The 21958-nt window shown below is 41.5% G+C and overlaps 1 protein-coding gene across 2 annotated transcripts in view; it reads right to left on the bottom strand.

Moving 5' to 3' along the window:
- The window catches only part of PLCE1 (phospholipase C epsilon 1), a 99682-nt gene that overhangs the window by 15000 nt on the left and 62724 nt on the right, over positions 1–21958 (bottom strand). The window contains exons 7-23 of one of the 2 annotated variants that reach the window (XM_033149252.1): positions 17537–18212; positions 17091–17273; positions 15220–15337; positions 14465–14627; positions 14051–14173; positions 13794–13930; positions 12854–13092; positions 11074–11135; positions 10825–10990; positions 9306–9413; positions 7885–8001; positions 7606–7764; positions 6536–6665; positions 5533–5574; positions 4717–4841; positions 2479–2596; positions 509–640 (exon numbers count right to left, since the gene is read on the bottom strand). In XM_033149252.1, coding sequence (XP_033005143.1) covers positions 509–640; positions 2479–2596; positions 4717–4841; positions 5533–5574; positions 6536–6665; positions 7606–7764; positions 7885–8001; positions 9306–9413; positions 10825–10990; positions 11074–11135; positions 12854–13092; positions 13794–13930; positions 14051–14173; positions 14465–14627; positions 15220–15337; positions 17091–17273; positions 17537–18212 — 2798 coding nt within the window. The remainder of the gene's footprint in view (positions 1–508; positions 641–2478; positions 2597–4716; positions 4842–5532; positions 5575–6535; positions 6666–7605; positions 7765–7884; positions 8002–9305; positions 9414–10824; positions 10991–11073; positions 11136–12853; positions 13093–13793; positions 13931–14050; positions 14174–14464; positions 14628–15219; positions 15338–17090; positions 17274–17536; positions 18213–21958) is intronic. The other variant, XM_033149253.1, reaches the window with a different exon arrangement.

Consider the following 21958-nt stretch of genomic DNA (forward strand, 5'->3'; position numbering starts at 1 on the left):
CAGAAAATGTATACATTCAATGAACCAGAAAAGGAAATGGAGGGAAGTCAGGAGGTTAAAGAGAACCTCCAAAAAGAAAGAGATGATGTTTATATATTGAAAAAAAGTGTGAATGTCTTATGTTTATGTTTATATTTTGTGTTTGTGTTTGTTTCTGTTTTCTTTTTTCAAGAAGAATAATTGTTGAAGTTAAAACTGTAAAATCAATAAAAATTTATTTACAAAGAAGAAGAAAAATGGTTTGCCAATTAGTAAAATTTAAATTACAATGATTACATTTATATTTTTCTTGCAATTAAACACTGTCCCAACAGTTTGTTAATTTACAGTAGGTCTTTTATTTACAATGAAGTCATTGTAATTGTTGCACTGCTAATGGAAAATTATTTCAAACCCTGAGTGCTGCATGTGCAGAGCAATACGTTTGATCTTTAACTAGTAGGTCTGCTATATGTGTTGGATTACACAGTCAGTCCCTGTGATTGGTAAAGGAAGATGCTGACTTTACCTTTTCCAGATGCTTTGGCAAGCATTGCTGGCTCCCCTGGGCTCAGCCTTCCAGGATTGTTGCCAAAAATGGACTTCCTGCTCTTTCTTTCCTTTCCTCTGCTAGAGCCAGATGGATTTAGAGTTGACAGACCTAATTCCATACAAAATAAAATAAATGGACTGAAAAATACAAGCGAGTGGGCATGATTCCCCCCCCCTTTTCAAATTTTCAGTTTATTCTGAAGGCTTTGTAATCTAATGCTAATGTCTTATGCAGGAAAATGCTAGTTTGTACTGCATACGTAGACATGACGACGTATAAAATCGTACACCAATGTTCCAGTATGGATGTCTCTCAAAGGCATGTGAACTTCAACGCACACGCTAAGCTCCCTCGCTTTCAAGAGCTTTCTCATTCCCTTCTGTTTGACAGCTGAAAAACTGTGTTTGTGTATGAACTGCCTTGCTTGTGTCTTGGAGCAACACAGGAATCTGAATTAGGGCAAGAGAACACCGGGGCTTGCATCCTAACTTCCAAGAGTTTGACTTGTGGAAATGGACTTTCTCATTCTCCTCCTCCCTTGCGGACCTTCTACAATAGAACTGCATACAGCAAGGGGAGGCAGCAGTATGAAGGGTGAATTGCTGGAAACTTTGCATGATGGGGAAAGCCTTCCCACTCACTGGGGTATCTTTGGACCCAAGCGTATATGAACAGCAATTGTGTCGGATTTATTTCGGAAACAAGACGACAGGTTACCTTGTGCTTTCATCCCCACTGCACCATATGCAAGTAACCCTGCCCATGTAACTGCAACTGCATGAGGACATGCATGTGTGAAACAGGCTGTATACAAATACAGTCAGCAGCAATACCCATTTATCAATATACTTATGTTGGGATCAACTTATCCAATTAAAAGAAAATGGACAAAAATGTATTACAGTAGGGAAAAAATTGCGGCTTGTAAGCCTCATGCAGCATTTCACTATAACACAGCAGCTAAATAATGTAGTATTTCATTCCTCCACAGTGGCGAAGCTGCATGCTTCGGCACCGGGGGAAGAGCAGGTGGGGGCATGGCACGTCACCTGTGGGGGTGTGGTGTGCGCCCCGGGGGCATGGCATGCTGCCCACGGGGGCATGGCATTCGTCCTGAAGGCGTGGCACGCCCTCTTGGCGTGGCACCCGGCACAGTGGGGGGGGTGCGCGGCACGTGTCTGGGGGGGCCCCGCTGTGATGCTACCCCCTCCCCGATGGTGCCGGGGGCAGTGCGCTCCCCCTGCCCCCCGTTTCTCCGCCAATGTTCCTCCATACAACAAAATCAAGACATGCCTGTTCTACCCATTTCTCTGCTGCATGTGGCAAATCAGTCCTTCCTTCTTGCCATGGGTTTTTTCTATAACCAATCCACTGTAGTATGGTTGGTTCTCTACACATTGTCTATTCTTGCTCCATTCCAATTTACTGTTTGTGCTCCTATTCCAATGTAACCCATTCTTTCGGTTCTCTAGTTGGACTCTAGCCCAACCTGCACAGAAATGATTAGGGGTGTGTGTAAGAGATAAATGGAGACCCAAGTTTGATTTCCCACAGGCCATTCCTTATTCCAGTGTTTTTCAACCTTTTTTGGGCAAAGGCACACTTGTTTCATGAAAAAAATCATGAGGCACACCACCATTAGAAAATGTTAAAAAAATTAACTCTGTGCCTATATTGACTATATATAAAGTAATTCTCTTGAATTTTTCAATTTTTCCCACGGCACACCAGGCAACATCTCGCGGCACACTAGTGTGCCGCGGAACAGTGGTTGAAAAACACTGCCTTATTCCTATTCAAGACATCCCTCTTGGGAGAAAACACTCAGAATCAAAGCTAGTTCTCAGCTGCCATAAAATGGGAAGCTAGAACCCAGGGTTTTTTCTTCTTCTTCTTTATCATAGCTTGTTTCGAAACAGGTAATAATTAAGGTCAATGTAACTTACCAGGAAATTTCACAGCTTGGCAGTAGATGACAAGATCTGACAATTCTGGTGCTATTTGTCTGCTTTCTTTTTTATTTTGAGAAAGATAAAATTCTTCCCCTAATTCCATGTCATAAACCTATACATCAAGTCAAGTGAAAAAGGATTTCATCATATTTAATATATGTGCACAATGCAGTTTAATTATAAGCAACATCACTTATATGGTAGAACACTGTTAATTTGCATTTATAGATGTCCCCAGACTTTTAACATTTCTTCTTCCCCGCATTCAGCCACCACCCCTTCCTCTAGAGTCTGAATCTACTTTCCACCAGCCAGCAGGGAGAGATTAGGAACACTACTGCCTCTAACCTCTTAGCAGCCGGAGACAGGATGAAAATACCTTAGTGGAACAGGGACAATCTGCCTGATCCTACAGTTCCCTTCTCACATGCTATACCTCCCTTTCCAATGGCCTGGTGAATTACACGTACTTTCCCCATTGCAGCAACTAAATATTACTACACAAACATATGCCCGAGATCTAAAAACAAAACAGAAAAGGATAGGATCACTTTATTAAAATAAATTCAAAAATATTTAACAGCAGTATTCCCATCTTGCCTAAATATATATATTCCCCTATACGCATATGACCCCCTATTTAAAACAACAGGGCAGTGTTGTGCAGTGCAGCACACTCACAGAAAACAAGACATCTCAGCATGAAGTCAAACCATCTGGCTTAAATGGTGAGTTTATTCTGGCAGACAAACCACAGTACTATTATAATTCTCCCCTGGAAAAAGGTTCTGTCCAACATTCTCTGCACTTGTGTATATGTGTGTGTGTGTATATGTGTGTGTGTGTGTGTGTGTGTGTGTGTGTGTATGGGTCTCTGTGGTGGAATTCATAGACAACATCCACTAAACTGTATTCCAAATACTATTGCACAGGAAAGTGCAGCTAATTTTGTGGGTTTTATGAAAGACATACATGCAGTGGATAAGCCTTGCAACCTGAAAATGCACAGTATTTAAAAAAATACATGGCATTAGAAATAGCCTTGCAATCACCCACATTACTTTTTAAAAATTAAACAAAGGTCCAAAGTGAAGACACAGAGGAAGGCAAGGTAGCTTTAGCCCATTTATCAGCACACCTCTTTCCAGGAGGCAAACTCTATTTGTTCCCCCTCTTCTTAGTGCATTCTGTAGCTGTTCTTTGCAGGAGATCTGATTTGCAGCTGCACCATCCATCTAAAGCACATGACTTCCCCCAAAGAATCCTGGGAACTGTAGTCTTCTCCTTACAGAGCTACAATTCCTAGCACACTTAACAAACTATGCTTCCCAGGATTTGGGTGGCGGGGGGAACCATGTGCTTTAAATTCAGCTCAGCCTAGTGTTCTATACACATTAGTGTATGTTCAAAATATCACATGTTATCATGCCAATGGAAAGCAGCTGACTTGTAAGGAGAGGTGTTTCACTGGCTGAGGTCATAGAAATGTTGTAAAACACAGTAACAGTGCCTCAGTGGATACACTAAACAGACTGGGGGAAACAACAGCTTGCGATGCAAGAAAAGCCAGTCTCACTATGAGCTTTCCTAGGCAAAAATCTACTTCGTCATACATATGAAGTAAATTGGGAAGGTAATAGGTATGTATATATACGCTGACCAAAGTGAAGGCAAAATGGTATTTGACAAACAGACTGAAAAACTTTTGTTAGGAAGGCAAAGAAACTCTCTTGACAACCAGGGAAAGTGTCCAATACTCAACCTAAAGAAAATCTACATCTGTTGAGCCATCAAAACACTTCTAAAAGAACAGCTGGACATCAAATGAGGTACAATTTATTTCTGAGGTGAGAGAACCACCCTTAAACTATGAAGTATCTTTTATGAAACAAAAGAGAGGAAAAACTTCGGAGGTGCACAAGAAACAATAAAGTTTATTGTGGAACAAAGTACTAAAAAACACTCAATGGTGCAAACTTAACACATGTCTACTCAGAAGTATGTTCCACGGGGCTTAGTAGGTACAGCTTTGCAGCCTAAAACATTATTTTTTCCTTGGGGGCAACAGAATGGCACACTAGACATGAAGGAAGTAGATCAGGGCATTTACAAGTGGATCTGAGATGCTGCAAGAGGCCGGTGTGTTTTTAAATTTCTTTGTAAGTTTCAGTTCTAGACTACAAGCCACTCCCCATATGGAAGCTTGAGGAAACAGATATGAACAAGTACTACCTTTCCTTTGTTGTTGTATATAGCGCTTTCTGCTTTCTTTATTCTCTTTGCAGTTTCTTCGCTATATTCAAATTGAAGCTTATCTATGGTTAACTTATTCTCAGGTCGGTCTTCCAAAATGTTATCTGGAAAGTAAGCATTATCTGACTGAAGAATTGAAAAGGCAAATTTTATTTCAACTTAATGCTTTGAGTAAAAGCAGCCAACATTATTCTGAATAATCAAAATATTAAACAGGCAAATAATTTCTCCCTCAATGCAATGCTCTTCTAAGTGCGAGTCAGTTTTTATCCTACCTTTTTGAGCTCAGCCAGTATTCTCTCAAGATGCAAAGCAGAAGCTGGTTTTCCACTTTAAACCATTTGTGGAATGATATAATAAATTAAGCTGCATCATCATTATTATTATTTAATTGCAAATGTTTTAAAAGTTTTCTGCCTCAAATTTTGTACTCAGCCCTGTGCATGAGACATCACTTTGCAGAGTGGGGTGTGACAGAGGATTGAAGTGCTTACTAAAAAGGTATTCTCATTGTTCTACCCAAAATTATAAATAAATAGAAAACGATATTTGTGTATTTTAAGTCAAGGTACACAAACGTGATTCACCAATCTATATAGCTATAACCAAAGTGTATAAATAAGAAACTAGTGTGGAACATGCAAACATTGCGATCCTCAAAAGTAAGTAATGGAAAATTATAGAAATGCAAAATTGTGTTTTTACTAAAATGTGAAATTCAAAGAATGCATCTAAGTTGGAAAATGCAGTGCTGAAATTCATGCAGTTATTATGCTTGACCAAGTGGCCTTTTACCTTCCTGGCTGTTAGGAGCAGGAGAAGCATTAAGGACATCAGCTACAGGAAAACAGAGTCAGAAAGGGAATAAGAGTAAAGGAATTAAGAAATAAAGCCAGAGAAATGAAAATTACATTCAAACTGTGTAGAGCTATCGTCTTCGACACAAAAACTTGAAGAATTGCTGCAGGGATATAAAACTGAAAATGCTAACTATTAGAACACAGAGTGTAAAGATGAGGTCAGACTTTATATAAACACATCTGAATCTAGGTTAACCCAGAATGGAGGTGATTTCATAGCGTGAGAATTGAGAAAACTCATGGAAACAGGCAAGATACTAAGTATGCTCGAGATCTGGCAGAGAATTTCATAATATTATAGATATATACTCAATGTACGTATCATGAAACTAGCTGAAAAAGGCCCCAACTTGGATGAGCCAATGGACACATACTATGATTCAAGGCGGCAGGAATCCAATAATACAACAAAATGTGCCTTCTGTTACTCTGTTCTGCGCTGTGTGTCTACCTATTCAGATAGATTATCAAGTATAAGATGGGCACTATTTTCCTGGACAGTATAAAACATGCTTCCTTGCCACGGTGTTTTCATTTATGGTACTGAGTAGACTTTCTGAAAAGCTAAGTCCTTAGAACTAAAGCTGCTTTGTGTTGCTGGAATACAGTTCAGAGCAGACATAGTACATATAGAAACCCAACTTCAAAATATCCTTATTTCAGTACACATATCAAAACAACCACCTTATGCAATAACAGAAATGATTGCTATGTTTCCTAATAACATTCTCACAGCTACGTCACTATGATGATAAAACATAATTCCTTTCCCATCGCTCATTAAAAAGGAGCTGTGTGGTGACAAATGCTTAAAAGTTGTAACTGAATAGGTTTTTTGGGGGGGAGTGTGTGGCAACTTTAAGTGTGGTTTTGGTTGAAACTGTGCCCATGCCATAAATACATAAAAATGCAACCCTATAATAAGTATGTTTGTTTACCATCAGACAGAGACTCATAGTCATAGTCATATTCATCTTCTTCGTCTTCTTCTTCTTCGTTAGCAGTGGAGGGGTTCCCCACATTACCACCGTTGTTCGCCTGAGCTTGCATGTATGCCAACTGATGAGCCTATTATATTAAAATAACATTGGAAAAATACAATGGGAAATTCATTTAGAAAATACAGTGAGACTATATGTTTCAGACATATATCTAATTTTATGTGCAGGGTCCTTGTCTTACTCCACCACTGAATATGATCCTTCCCAAGAAGTAACAGGGGTTCTCTCCCCCCCCCCCCCCCGTAGAAGTTACACGTCCATCTTCCTGGACCTGACAAAACACGACCTCTTATTTTCCAACGCATTGCTCTTTCCCACTGAGCTACCAGCTACCTCACAATATGGATCCAGAGTTCTCCCCACAGAATGACTTCCCTATTTGTTTCTCATTGTGCGAGCTGAGATGCTTCCCGCCCCACCTGGCTGTCTCTAAAAAAATTAATGGGACTAATTAATATAAGGCCAAATGGGACAGTGCATCTGGCTATCAACCAGAAGGTTGGTGGTTTGAACCCACCCCAGGACGGTTGTGGGCATGATTCCTGCATTGCAAGGGGTTGGAGTAGATGACACTCAGGGTCTCTTCCAACACTACAATTCTATGGTTCCTGTGGCCCCTTTCACCACAAATGTAACATGACACAGTACTTCTCTATGCAGAGGCCCAATATGTATAGTTCTCACACACAAAGCAAAATAAAGATAGAAAAAGGTTGCACAAATTGGGCCTCCCTACATACATCCACATGTGGTGGGGAGGACAAGGAGATTATCAGGCCAGGTAAGTAGTGTGCCAGTCCCAAACTCTGGATTAGGGTTAAAATATATTGTTAAAATAGATAATAATAATAATGAACTTCTCCTTAATATATGTCACCTCCTCCTGATATATAACTAATCCCCACACACTATATATAACATTCAGGAAGTCTTGGGTAGCCAAGGGTGCAACTGACAATCCAAAAAACAACTGAGTGTGGCAATATTTTTTCAAAGGAAATTCACACCTTCTGTTTTAATATATCCACTGGAGTCTGATGAGCTTTGAGCTTTTTGTTTTTAAGCAGAATCTTTCTTCGCAGTTGGTGGGGAGAAGGTAACATTGGGTCGTCGGAAAAATCGCTTTCAAACAAGAATTTAGTCACCAGCTTTTCTTCAAACGTATTCTGAAACATCAGTTAAGATATAAAGTGAAGATATAAAATCATATAAACATTAGTTAACTTATAAATTGGATCAAAATTCCCGTGCCACGCTGAATGGCATTGTTCTCTCTCTTAACCTACCTTGAAAATGTCGGCCATCTTTCGCTGCTGTGGCAAGGAACAGTGGTTCTCAATCGATATGACGACGGGCATGTCTGAGGTGATGAAAGCATTGCGATCGATAGCTTCGACAACTTCCTGTAAGAATGAAAACCAAAACAGGATTACCTAATTATTCTATGGCATTCAGGGCACATGCCATTCTGCCCCACAAATTATTGAAGGAAATCTAGCATAAAACATGCTGTCCCCAGACAGAAGGAGGAAAAGTCATGTGCAAGTGGGTGACAATGCCCACTTGTCAAACTTGGCCTGTGGAAGGTGGGGGGGGGGAGGAAACCTGTTCTCCACCCCTGTTCCAGACAGAGATAGCCTGACCATGTCTAAGCACATATTGGCAGCCTCTGATTTAGGCCACTTTAGTGCACTGTATATGTTGGAACAAAATAATAATAATAAAATCCTTCCAGTAGCACCTTAGAGACCAACGAAGTTTGTTCTTGGTATGAGCTTTCGTGTGCATGCACACTTCTTCAGATACACTGAAACAGAAGTCACCAGACCCTTAAATATAGTGAGGGAGTGAAGAGGGGTATTACTCAGAAGGGTGGTGGGAATGGGTGATTGGCTGATGGGTGTGGAAAACCTGTTGACGACTGTTAACGACTGCAATTAGTCTTAAAGGAAAAAGCAAGGGGTGAGATGGCTAAAGATAGCTTTGTCATGTATAATGAGATAAAAATCCAATGTCTTTGTTCAGACCAGGTCTCTCCATGGTTGTAAGTTTGGTAATGAGTTGCAATTCAGGAACTTCTCTTTCCAGTCTATTTCTGAAATTCCTTTGTATTAAGACAGCTATGTATATGTTGGGTCATCTCTGAAGTCTATTCAGAAACTTCAATAGGCACAAAATATCGTTGCTAGATTGAGAGTAGGCTATACACCTCACCCGTCTTGAAACAACTGCACTGGCTCTGGGTCCATTTCCAACCTTAATTCAGAATGCTTATTCTAACCATAAAACCAAAAACAGCTGGATATTTAAGGGACCATGTATTCTTGGATGAACTTGTCCCCAGTATGAACACTCTCCTTGGAGGAAATTCTGTCCCCACTACAGCAGAAGTGAGGGGAGAAGGGACTGAGGACTGGGCCTCTTCAGCTCTGGCATTCCGATTGTGGAATGCTTTCCCAATGGTGACTCTTCCTGACATCATGTCATACATTTTTGGTGGTGCCAAATGGAGAGAGGGGAGAGAGAGGGTGGACAAATCTCACATTAGAAATATTTCCATAGGAAATAATGGAAATTGTGTACTTGTTATGTGAACGCTTGCCTAAGGAACATTTTCCAGGGAACGCACAGTAAGCAGGACCTGAGTGTCTTTTTTCCACAAGAATAATTTCTACTACAATAGACATTAGTAAGAATATACATCTACCTTAAAAGGAATCTTCGTAGTTAGTGTGTGGCCATGATAAATTACAGGCATTCCATCATCACCATCCCAGCAGTCTAATTCCACACTCCGACAGCCTTGCAACAGAACCTGAAACAAAACAACAACATGGTGTTGCATTGCTTCTACAGAACCCTACATTACTTTAAAGGGCTGAAGTTTCAAACTTTTCAGTGAGCATACTATAAATGACATACAAAGGATAGGGAAACGGAATACAGTGAAGTGCTGTAAAAACACTTGATCAAATTCCTGCACCACTGACAAGTGTTGTTTGAACAGTCTTCTCACAAAAAAGGCTTCCAGTAAAACTACTGTATACATAATTCAACCTTCCTACATGTTTAACTGTTGAGCCCTATATTGATCCCTCTGCACCTGTGTTTAGTTAAGAAAGACCAACGTTACATAAACACACACACACTTGGTTGTGCATCTGCAGCATCTTTCCAAGGCAGCCGTTCTGTGCAGGCTACCAGCAAAGTTTTCTTGTCCTCCAAAATATGCACATCTATTTGCACATAAAAGAAAAAGGCTAATCTGGCACATAGGATGCTTTTAGAGGACTGGACCACAGCAGTTCCATTTCGCACACTACAGTCACCAACACCTCTGACTCTTACCTGAATGGGGTGGCAGTGAGGTTGGGGCTGCTGAAGCCCCAGACTGGCTTTGCCAGAATGGCCCCAACCTTACTGCTGGCTCTGCCTTTCACCCTCACTGCCCTGATAAGCTGCAGAGATGCTATTTATAAAAAAAAAAAATATTTTTAATGCTGCTAGATCATAAAACATATATCCAAGTGGTCTACAACATTAAAAATATTTTTTAAAAACCATACAACTAAAGTGCAAAAAGTTTAAAAATAAAATAAAATGTTGGGCTCTGGAGGGTGGCCCTGTGGCCCCATGCTAAATGCTCCTGTCTGTTGATGAGAGGTGGAAATGTGATGCTTCTGTAAACTCTTTTAAACATGAAGCAACTCCATCATACACAAGATGTAACTCAACCTATGGAAAGGAACACTTATTTTCATGTGGGTTACTGCCCAGAAACGATGTCTAAAATATTATGTAATATTCCTAGAAGCAACAAACACTCCTCTTAGTAATGGTGCCGCTACAAAGTAATACATTCAGCAGAACTTGCATTATTCTGAATGGTGCTTTGACATTTAAATGAACCAACGTATTAGCTCAAGTCTTTCCTGTGGGAAAGTCTAATTTTAGCAGGTTAGATCAGACTGGCTAGTGTCTAAATGATGTGACTCTCAAACCAACCCACCCTTTTTTGTGCCTTAAGAACAAAGCTTAAATATATTATTTTAAAAAGCATCTGAGCACAACTGTGCACACAAGCAGTTTTTCCCACAGATCTTGTTTTTCCTATGCTTTACAAGAAAGTATTCAGGACATTTAGGTTTAGAAAGCAGGGGAAAGATCATGCTTTTTTGACATTATAAACAAACAAACAAATTCTTGCAAAAAAAGGAAAAAGGCACCTGGCTGTAAAGTTCTACTGAGGATTCTCCTTTAAGCTGGTGTCCTGTGAGATACGTATTGTGTGAAGACTCAATGTAGTAATATGACAGAGGGAACAGCAAATCTTCAACATTCTCTTGAGACTCGTTGTTCATGGATGCAAAATTATCTTTGTCCATCAAAAACCTAGAGATACAAAAGGCTAAAGTTCATAAAAAGAAATGCAAGGCAGGTTAAGAAAATGCCAAGGCGATCTTACAGGTGATTACCGTGCAAATCCTTCAAAAGACATCAGTCCCTGCTGGCACATGTTGATGCTGGGTTCAAACTTCTGTAAGAGGCAAAACAGAAATGTCAATAAATGGACTAAAATAAATTGGCATACAAAAAATGAAATGCGTTTAGATGTTATACACAGTTTTGGCAACGTAATTTATTCGTATCCAGCTCATGCATTACTGAGAGCAGAATTGGGCATTATGGTGTCTAATTCAGGTCTTCAAATGCGGGTCATGCCCAACACCTGTAAAGCAAGGCATGGACCAGGGGGAAATGACAAACGGTAGATAGGACAGAATGCTGAAACTTTCTTCCATTTGCCAGCCCCCAGACAAAAGTGACTGTCAGAGAGGCAACCAGCACACAACACTGTCACTAATTATTTGTGCCACATGCCCCTTACCTGGCCTGCCCCACTTCTCACACCATAACTCCCAGAACTATGGCAATGCTTCCGCCCTGCTCTCTCCTGGCTGCTAATTTATAACTAGGCAAAGACCACTCTCACATGAGAAAGGAAGATACAGCAAGTACAGCTAATATTGGTGGGGGAGACACTACCCAGATTGGCCCAGGAATAATAATAACAACAACAACAACAACAACAACAACAACAACAACAACAACAACAACAATAATTTATTATTTGTACCCCGCCCAGAGTGGCTGGGTCTCCCCAGCCACTCTGGGCGGCTTCCATCAAACATTAAAATACATTTAAAATATCACAGTTTAAAAACTTCCCCAAACAGGGCTGCCTTTAGGTATTTTCTGAATGTCAGGTAGTTGTTTATCTCCTTGACCTGTGATGGGAGGGCGTTCCACAGGGCGGGCGCCACTACCGAGAAGGCCCTCTGCCTGGTTCCCTGTAGTTTTGCTTCTTGCAGTGAGGGAACCGACAGAAGGCCCTCGGCACTGGATCTCAGTGTCCGGGCAGAATGATGGGGGTGGAGACGCTCCTTCAGGTATACAGGACCGAGGCCGTTTAGGGCTTTAAAGGTCAGCACCAACACTTTGAATTGTGCTCGGAAACGTACTGGGAACAAATACATAGCCCCAACAGCCCCAGAAGTCAAGCCCAGGAGGTTTCTCGGCCAATCAGCCAGCTTCTCTCTGCTAGCCGGTGGTGGGGAAAGGCCAACTTCTTAAGGAAGCCTGCATACATCGACTTGGGCAGAAACACGCCACAAATTTATCGCAGGTCTCCCATTAATGCTTCTGGTGATCCCTTAGTAAAAACTCCAGATTCAGCGTAGATGTCTTTAAGACCAACATCTGTGTGGTGTCTGCATCCTCCTGGAGCTTTCAGGGAGTGAGCTGACTGAAAAGGTTATGTTAAATTGGCACACAGGTGAGATGTCACCAGTTCTTCCCTTCCTAACAGGCTTGCTTGCAGCTGTTTATTTCTGTGCCCAGCATGAGTTTTGGCCATGATTCAGCTACGTGCCCAACTTTTTACTGCTGAAAACAATGGGATTTAAAAACACTGAACTTTGAATTGGACTGGGGAAGGGCCACAGTTCACTCTCCAGTATCTCGGGGTACAGCTGGGAACATCCCATTCTGAAACCCTGGAAAGTCACTGTCAGCCAGAGTCAACAATACTGATGGGCCAATAAATCTTCCTCAGTACAAGGCAGCTGCATGTGTTCCACGTTCCCTATGTTACTGATGCTGCCACACCAATTTAAATATGGTGGTTGCTCCTGGTTCTAAGAGAGAAATTAAGAAGCCCTGTGATTAGCATTCCAGTAGCTTAGCATTACACACCTGAATAATACTGAGGATTTCATCATATGTGTAGTGTTCTCCTTGGCAATTTACTAAGAAGTCATTGAGTTGCTGGATGCCCACTCCAAATATCCCCAGAGATGTGCTCTCTACTCCAGTGCCATTAGTAACAATGCTTGCGGCAGCAATAGCGTCAGAAATTTGTCTCTGGTTGTCCGATAGCTGCTGTCTGCTCTTAATGAACAAGCCCAAATCAGATATGTTCCTAGTCAGTAAATCTGAAAGATAAAAATATGAACATAAATGCTTTATATGATGGTCAAACTGCTAGTTTTAACTTTTAAGTCCTAAATGTTCGTGGATCTTTGAAGGAACACGATTGCGGATTTATTCTCTTTTTTTATTTTGGAGACTCGTGTGGCACTGTGGTCCAAACCACTGAGCCTCTTGGGCTTGCCAATCGTAAGGTTGGCAGGTAATCTGTGCAATGGGGAGAGCTCCCATTGCTCTGTCCCAGCTCCTGCCAACCCAGCAGTTTGATAAATAGGTACCGCTGCGGTGGAAAGATTAAACGGTGTTTCTGTGCGCTCTGGCACTTGTCACGGTGTTCCGTTGCACCAGAAGCAGTTTAGTCATGCTGGCCACATGACCCAGAAAGCTGTCTGTGGTGAAACCCACGCTCTCTCAGCCTGAAAGTGAGATGAGGCCTGCACCCCATAGTCAAATTTGACTGGACTTAACCATCCAGGGGGTCCTTTACCTTTTTATTTATTCATTATTTGTAGATTTTTTTAAAAATCTGTGAAGCGCTTTATAAAACTTAAAAACTATTTTTCTTTCAACAACTGTTCAGTGAGGCATGCCACTGTTCATATCTTGCAGAAATGGAATTGAGAGAGAAAGTGACGTGACCAGCACCAAACGCTTAGCTCCCAGGTTCAACTCAAACTCACGACCAAGTCAAATTAATTTATCTTACCTAAATCTGGCTGAAGTCCATTTGTGTTCTCATCAATCTTCAGAGAGGTATACAGTGGAACGGAATCAGAACCCAGTCGATTGCAGGGCACAGCGTATATGTCGAAAAGATCCTTCAGATCCTTGCGGCTTCGAACGCTGTTCATATATGATGCATTTTATTATCAATTATTGTTAAAACATTGGGTTGTTGTTATTGTTGTGTTTTTTTTTAAAAAAAAAAACCTCTCGGGTAAGAATCAATAAAGGAGATCTTACCTGAAAGACTTGAAGAGCTCTACAAACTCAACAAAACTCATGTTGCTATCGGAAACCATGCAGGTTTGGAAGCCCTTCAGTCCCCCTTTTCCTCTTCCATGCCAGCTGCTGCTGCTCCACGTGCTAAAGAAATAAAGGGACGTAATGGAAACTAACACTGTGTCTGCACATACACACACACACACACACACATAACTAAAAAAGCAGTCCATGGGTTGGCCAGCTAAAAGTAAGTCACTTATCGACTGCTAATGGGAAAAAACTATAAAGGGATTCCAGATGCATCTGTGGATTTCAGACACCTCGATCTCAACTTCGCAGCCAACACTCAACACAGACTAAGTAGTGGTCTCAGTATAAGTTTTAGAATTTCAGCACAAAAAACCCTACATGTTCCGTGATGCTTTATCTTACCTGGATTGACCTTTTATTGATGATGACATCACAGGAGAAGACGCCGGCCTGACAGGTGACGAGACCCCAGGTGTTACATTAGGTGGTACTGAGGTAACCAGGGATTGTGTTCTTCTGGAAGGCAGAGTGTTGGTAGCAGGAAAAGTAACCAGGAGAGTTGGTTCTAAGAAGGAAAGAAAATTCGTATCACAGCATTTACATGTCAATAATACCCCCTTGCAAAAATAATAATAAAAAAATAAGAGCCCTATTAGAGCAGCGAAAATGAAACTCACAAGAAATATAATATAGCTAAATGAATATATTTTACTACAGTTATCACCAGTTTATGAAAATGTGGCCAAGTTTTCATCTTGCACAAAGCCATTCGTCAGATAGGAAACACTGAAGGAGAAGGCAACTGATTTTTTAATTTATTTTCTTTGCAACTCCTATGCTTTCACCCAGGACTGGGTACAGTGATGTTGCTGGCCAGCAGCCAGCAGGACTCCAGTCTGAGCTTTGTTTTCTTTTTTAAAAAAAGCAAAATTATAGTCTTCCTAGAAAGAAAGCTATACACACACATCAATGCTTCGAAACGCCCCCCCCCAATACTGTAGTCTCCTACATTGCCCCCAAAGCTGCTCCTAAACATTGGAAGCAGTTTGAGGAGCCACAATCAAACAACAAATAAGTGATAACTCACTGCTTGCAGATCCCCAAAGGAATATTTGAGGTCCTTTGCAAAAGAAACACAAACAAAGGAAAGCATGTACCTGCTTCCTCCTGCTCATCAATATCCTGAGGGTCTGAACCACTTCTACTCCGATTTTCCTTAAAAGGTCTTGCTTTTCGGGTTGCCATTTCATCATCAGTGCCATCTCCACTTTCACCCTTAAAACAGTGACCTTCATAATGAACATCTTTAGAAACACTGCATATTTAAAACCAACATCCATTTTGTAAGTTACAAAGCTGTATGAGGAACATTTATTCAAGAAAGCTATCAGTTTGCTGAGACAAAAGGGATACAGGTAGCACATCAAAGGAAATTATCATTAGGAATTCATTTGAGGTCCAAACAAGGTTTCCCCTCCCTGAAAAAATGCCACAGTTCTGATCCAAAATGAAGGGCTCCATGTTCGCTACTGACAGTTTTAAAACACAAACCAACCAACCCACAGGCAATGCCCCTGAATGGATACAGAAACAGACCATTTTATGAAGCCCTTCAGCTGGCTGGCTTGCCCCATCCCATTGTCAAGGGTACATTTGACTAAATCTTACTCTTTGCCCACAGGTTCAAGCCTTGATTAAGAGTCTTGCAAAAACTTAAGAAACTGAATTTTCTACATATTAGCCATGTTCAGATATACAGCGGTACCTCGGGTTACAGAGGCTTCAGGTTACAGACTCTGCTAACCCAGAAATAGTACCTCGGGTTAAGAACTTTGCTTCAGGATGAGAACAGAAATTGTGCTCTGGCGGCGCAGCAGCAGCGGGAGGCCCCATTAGCTAAAGTGGTACCTCAGGTTAAGAACAGTTTCAGGTTAAGAACGGACCTCCAGAACGAATTAAGTTCTTAACCAGAGGTACCATTGTAATGCTAAATAAACCATGGCTTAGTTCTATATGAATGAACCAAGCCTTCTTCTGGGCTTGTACATTCCTCTGTCCTCCACAGGAGGCATTCAAGGGTGGTGTACCTCTGCCCAATGGGCCATTTGGGACAAGCCACACTCACCTGCCCTACACGTGACATCATACAGGTGAGGATGGAGTTTTACCCTATGGTTAACCAGCTGGTTGCTGGGAGTCTTGGAAGCCCCGTGCAAAGCAGGAACCCAGCACTAAGCATGATCGCTCTCTCTTCACCAACAGCCAATGTAAAGGGAGAACAATCCTACTTAGTGCCGAGTTCTGGTGCACAAGAGCACTCCAGCCCAGAGTCCAACACTAAGTAGGACCCAGCTGCCCATTGGCTGATGGAAAGGGAGAGCAATCCTGCTTGGTGTGCCAAAAAGCTCCTTGCTGTGGGGCTGATCCTGCTTAGCACAGAGTTTGGGTGCACCAGAGCTCCCTGAAGGAACTTCCTGTATTTGTCCTCAAGTACAATCTATTAAGAAGACACTTGTGGACTTAAGATTCTTCCACCACCTCCTATTTCAACCTTCTTTTTTGCAACTCCAGTACAGAATATTCATTGGCAGGTCCAGAAGATTAGCTTGACTTGATTTTGCCTTTCCTACAAGTGCTTTTCTCATTGAGTTATATTTTCTCATATAGGCAAAAATACTACGTATGCTTCAGATGTATGTTATTTCCCTTCTCTTTGCTTTCCATAATAAAAAGTCTCTACTCAGAAGTAAAAAGAATACCACCCATAATATTCTATTTCAGTTTAAACATAGGCAAACCTCTATATTATTATGCAACAAAAAAACCCCACTGTTTTGAAGTAAATGATATGAAAATAAGTTGAAATAGAGGGACGGCCCCCCCACCCCACTTTCTGTTCTGGAGGTTCTCCTGACTCCCCCCCCCCGCAAGCCAATTGGGGGGGCATGTGGGGGGAAGGAAGGGAGAAAGCCCTGTGCAATAAAGCTTCCATCATGCCTCCAACAACATTAAATAACAAGCGTCCTACCCTCATGAGTACTTTCTTCTTTTTCTTAGCTGTGCTGATTCCTAGTGTGTTGTTTCTCTGCACGCTTGGCTTCTCTACGGTTTTTGTCAGGCTTCCTGGGCTTGTATTTCTTGTACTCCAGCGCCTCCCTCCAAACAATTCAACGGCTTGAGCCAACGTTGGGCCTTCATATCGACCGTCCTCCTAATAAAAGTCCTCAGCTTTATTAAAATGCACGTGATACGGAATTTAAAAAGAAATATAATGGTGTGGGTTTTTTTTTTAACTGCACAAGAGCAGAACAACATTGAGTAGGCTGGATTAGGGCCCCGAGGGACTAACATGAGCAGCTAATAGAATTATGGAGTGAGTAGTGATGAGAATGGAAAAGAGATTGCTAGGGGTTCGGTGGGCGAATTATGGCATGTGTTCTGCCTGCCAGGGAACAAGGAAAATCAACAGTTTACCTGGTAGAGGCTGACATATTGTTTCCGCAGCCACTGCAATCTCTGATCAGGAAATCTCTTCATCTTTCTGATAGCATTCATTAATTCCAGCAATCCATCAAAGAGCATTTTAGCAGTATATTTTGGAGCAACGAAGTGCAACAACTTATTTTCAGTAGTTTGAAGACCGTATAATAGTGTCACACCATTTTCTTTAAGGGACATGTTGCAAAGTTTGTTCTGAACACACACAGCATGCATATCAATGCCAGAATGCCCCATGTACACAGCCTTGGTGGAGAACAAGTCTAGGCAACCCTCCACAAGTCCATTTAATCCAGTATTGCCAAGAAACTGAAACTTCCCAAGGTCAGCTGTGCTACCCAGCATGCTCAGTTTCACTTTAGAATTTGCAGTGCAAGCAGTGGTGGGTTTCACCCACGTCAACGTACTACTGTCAGGCTGAAGCTGAAGGAAGCACCGTGCTGAAATGTGTGTCTCTTGGTCATAATGTATGACTGTTGCACCTTGCAGCATGAACTGGTGGATGTCAGCTCTGATTGACAGCACATACCAGGGAATAAGTTCTATCCCATGACTAAAAGCTTGCTGCTGCTCTTCAGCTGCCTGGGTAGTCCATTCTTTGAACTGCTCAAATATGTCACTTTCAGAATCTGACAGATCTCCTGTTAGAAACCTGCATAGAAGCAAAGATACAACAAGTCTTTCTTTAGCATACGTGATCACAAAACAAGCTATTTCATCATGGAATTTCTGTGAGCGCACAAATGCATTCCTTCACATGTGTGAATGAAGGCAAACCATTCCTAACCAGAATCTCAACAATGACTTTGTTATGTCAGAAGGAGGAAGGACTGGAGCAAACATGCCACAGAGGTGGACAGTATTGTTCAGCTAAATGGCATAAGTTACCCTTATTCCAGGCAAATGAATATTAAATGCATGGAGGCAAAGCAGCTCCAATAACACATTCATGCCCACGACTATGAATGTCTTCTTTCCTGTTGCCTGCTTATGCCCTATTAGTCTCCCTCTAAGTTTCCAAAATAGGGCTGGCAAACTCCACAGCAGGGGTGTGCCTGAGGCTATTTCTGTCCAACTACACCCTATTTCCCCACACCTGATGTCCTAGGTTATTGTTCCTTACATTGTTCCTTTGCAAGTAGGTCTATCAGTATTTCCTCAAACTGCGATCTCCAACTGTTGTTGGACTACAACTCCCATCATCCCTAGCCAGCAGGACCACTGGTCAGGGATGATGGGAATGGCAGTCCAACAGCAGCTGGAGACCCAAGTTTGAGAAACGGTGCCTAAGCGTTAATGGGGAGCTCCACTGGGATCAGCTGCATTAGGGAGTTCCTGGTGGGACTGTTTGTAAATGGTCACTGGTAAGCAGACTTTAAACGGCCAGCTCTCTGCACCCATCAACTGATCAGCACGGAAAGCCGGCTCTTTGAACTCTGCTGGCATTTACAAACATGCTCCAGAGAGGATGGCTCTTCCTGCTGATTAATGTAGGAAACCAGCCCTGTGATCTGAGTTTTCAAGTGGTTTGGACAAAAGGATTTCAGAGGGGATGGCTTTCCCTGCCTATCAGCTGATGGGTACAGAGAGCCAGCCCTGTGAATTCTTTTTTTGTGTGTGTGGGTGGTTTGTATTCAAATTGCTTGCAAAGGGATCTCAGAGGAGAGGGCTCTCTACACCAATCAGCTGACTGGTGCAGAAAGCAATCCCCTCGAAAGTGAGCTCTCGAGCCAGAATCTTTGAAGTTATCACCTGATGCCATGATGGTGGTCTTCCCCTCCCGTCAAAGTTGGCCCATGAAGGGTGGGGGAAAGGATCAAAAATGAAAGCACAAAAGGTGGGTATGCAAAAGCAAGAGGAGAGGGGTAGCCCTTGCAACAGCTTCCAGAATGGGCAGACTGAAAAGGTTTGACAACTATCTGTTTCCAACTCCTAAACTAGACAACAACCACATGCACATTACAAATTGTTCAGTACATTCCTAAAGCAAAATTACAGTGTAGCAATATGCCAATCTGTAATACGGTTTTTCACCAATCAAATAAGAACAAAGAATGTAGTCCTGTTCTTCTGCTGATATCACTCATTGTGTACATCCACACATGCAATAATTATACGTCTATATACGTCTGGATGCAAGTCTGTCAAGGAAAAAGAGTGGCTTCACAGAGGTCTAGTCCCTTATCAACTGCAAGTACAAAATAAATACTGCAAGCTTCTTTGGAATGAAACAGCATAAATTCTTCCAAGTGTTAAAGCTACCCCCCCCCCCCAAAATGCTATCGTATAAATCAAGTTGCTTGATGAAAAGCTCTGATCAAAAGTGAAAGAATGTGAAATTTAGCTTGAGAAAAAAACATGACATGGAAAACATTGTGTCACTGAAACTCCCCACTGTTATATTAGAGAAGTTTCATTTACCATAAAAGGGTATTACTATCACTAAAGAATGAACTATAAGCATTTTACAGATAATAGTTCCTTGGCACAATCAATTGTCAGTATATTCTTCAGGAACTTATTACAAAGGCCAAGATATATGAGTGGTGTCTCTCCCCACCCCACCCCCCTGCCGCCCACTGCTCACAATGCAGAAGGCAGCTGTCACTGAATGCTCCTTACAGATCAGTTCTCACAAACCCATAGCTAAGCAAACTCTTAAGTTACTTCTGTTAACTACCAAATTTACATGAATCTAATGCTCATCTTTTTTGGCCAAATTACGTTGTGAAAATTAAGGTGCACATTAGATTCGATGGCACATTTACATTCGCCAGCAAATAATTCTTTTGGTTTCAAGGTTCTGAAAATTGAGGCGCGCATTAGGTTCAATGGTGCATTAGACTCCAGTAAATACGTGTGAGATTATCCATAAAAAACTACCCCTGTGTTTCATTTGGGCCCTCACAGGTATAGTATAATCCTTAAATATTAATCACATTACTTGAGATAAATAAAAGCTTAAGTTTACTTTAAAACAGCAATATTTACATAACAGCAAGATATACTACAGGCAACGACTGATTTAGGCACATCTAAATGACGTGCGATTGCACACACACACACACACACACACACACACACACACACATATGACGCTGAACCTCAAAGTAGCCCCAAAACGTCATAACGACGTCACAAAAAGAGTTGCAACGGAGCAGAATGGGCCGGGTAGAACAGGAGCATGGGTGGAGCACAGTGGAATGGGGCAGAGCGGACTTAAACATGCTCCACCGACACGGGAGACTGGAACATAACCTCTGCGCAAAACAAGGATTACCTGTATGGGAGCACAGAACATAACCAAACCCACAATAGTGGCAATTGTAATAAGAAAAAAAGGAAAGGAAAAAGGAAAAAAAGGGGGGACTTTCAAAAACTTCTAAGGATTCTTTAGGACTAGCCTTCCTTTACCCAAGTGACCTCCTAAAGGAGGAGGCAAGAAGCCTCCTCTTATTTCTAATCTTTACTTGTCAAATAATCGAGCAAACCAGCACTCTCATTTTTTATTATTTTTTTAAAAGGTGGCTATTTGAGATAGCAAACTAAAAACTAAAAACTCTGCTTCAGCAGTCTGCTTCGGTCAGTCAGATACCTTTGGAAAGGTCACAAGCAAGTCACAAAGGTAACAATCTTCCTTTGGTATTCAGTTGCATATTAGCCCTGCTTTTCTGTTCTACTAACAAATGGAAGATTTATACTCATTCAGTTATTATATTATAGAGGATTTTTTTTAAAAAAATAAATAAATGTAAAGAAGTTAAACAGTGAAGAAATGAAAAGATATGAACTATTAAAATAATGGTATAATGAGGCTTTCTAAATACTTTTCAGATGTCAAAAGGTGAATTGAAAGGCTCGCTCAGCGTCAGATGTTGCTCAACCACCCAGAAAGAAATAATTCCAGATGATAATAACGCTATTAGAAACTATTTTGTCAGGAAGCAAAGATGACTTCATGCACATATTAATGAAATAAGGACATTTAGAACATGATGCTGGTGCTACGTGCGGAAAAAGGCATTTACTGAACGTGTGGTCTTCATGGTTCAGTAAGACTGTTAAGAAAAGTCACGATACATCATTGAACAACTGTGATTCTTTCCCCTCCCACCAGCATTGTGAAGTCTAAGGGCCAAAGTACTCATTACATTGCAGCTCCTACCTCCTTGGGATGGTGGTGTTTTGCAATGATTTAGGAGCAAGTTCATGAGCATACGTAATCCTTCTCCTGTCAGCTGCTTCTGTCCCTAACAATTTTTATTCTCTCCGGTGTCGCAGAACCAAGTTTACCCTGAGAACATGGGTCCATATGCCAGGAAGAGATGAATTATCTGGGGGAAAGTATCTGGCATGGAAAGCACTCTCTACCCTTTCAACTTTCTGCTCCAAGTGGGT

This window comes from Lacerta agilis, chromosome 5 (genome assembly GCF_009819535.1).
Source record: "Lacerta agilis isolate rLacAgi1 chromosome 5, rLacAgi1.pri, whole genome shotgun sequence".
In the NCBI taxonomy this organism is placed as follows: domain Eukaryota; kingdom Metazoa; phylum Chordata; class Lepidosauria; order Squamata; family Lacertidae; genus Lacerta; species Lacerta agilis.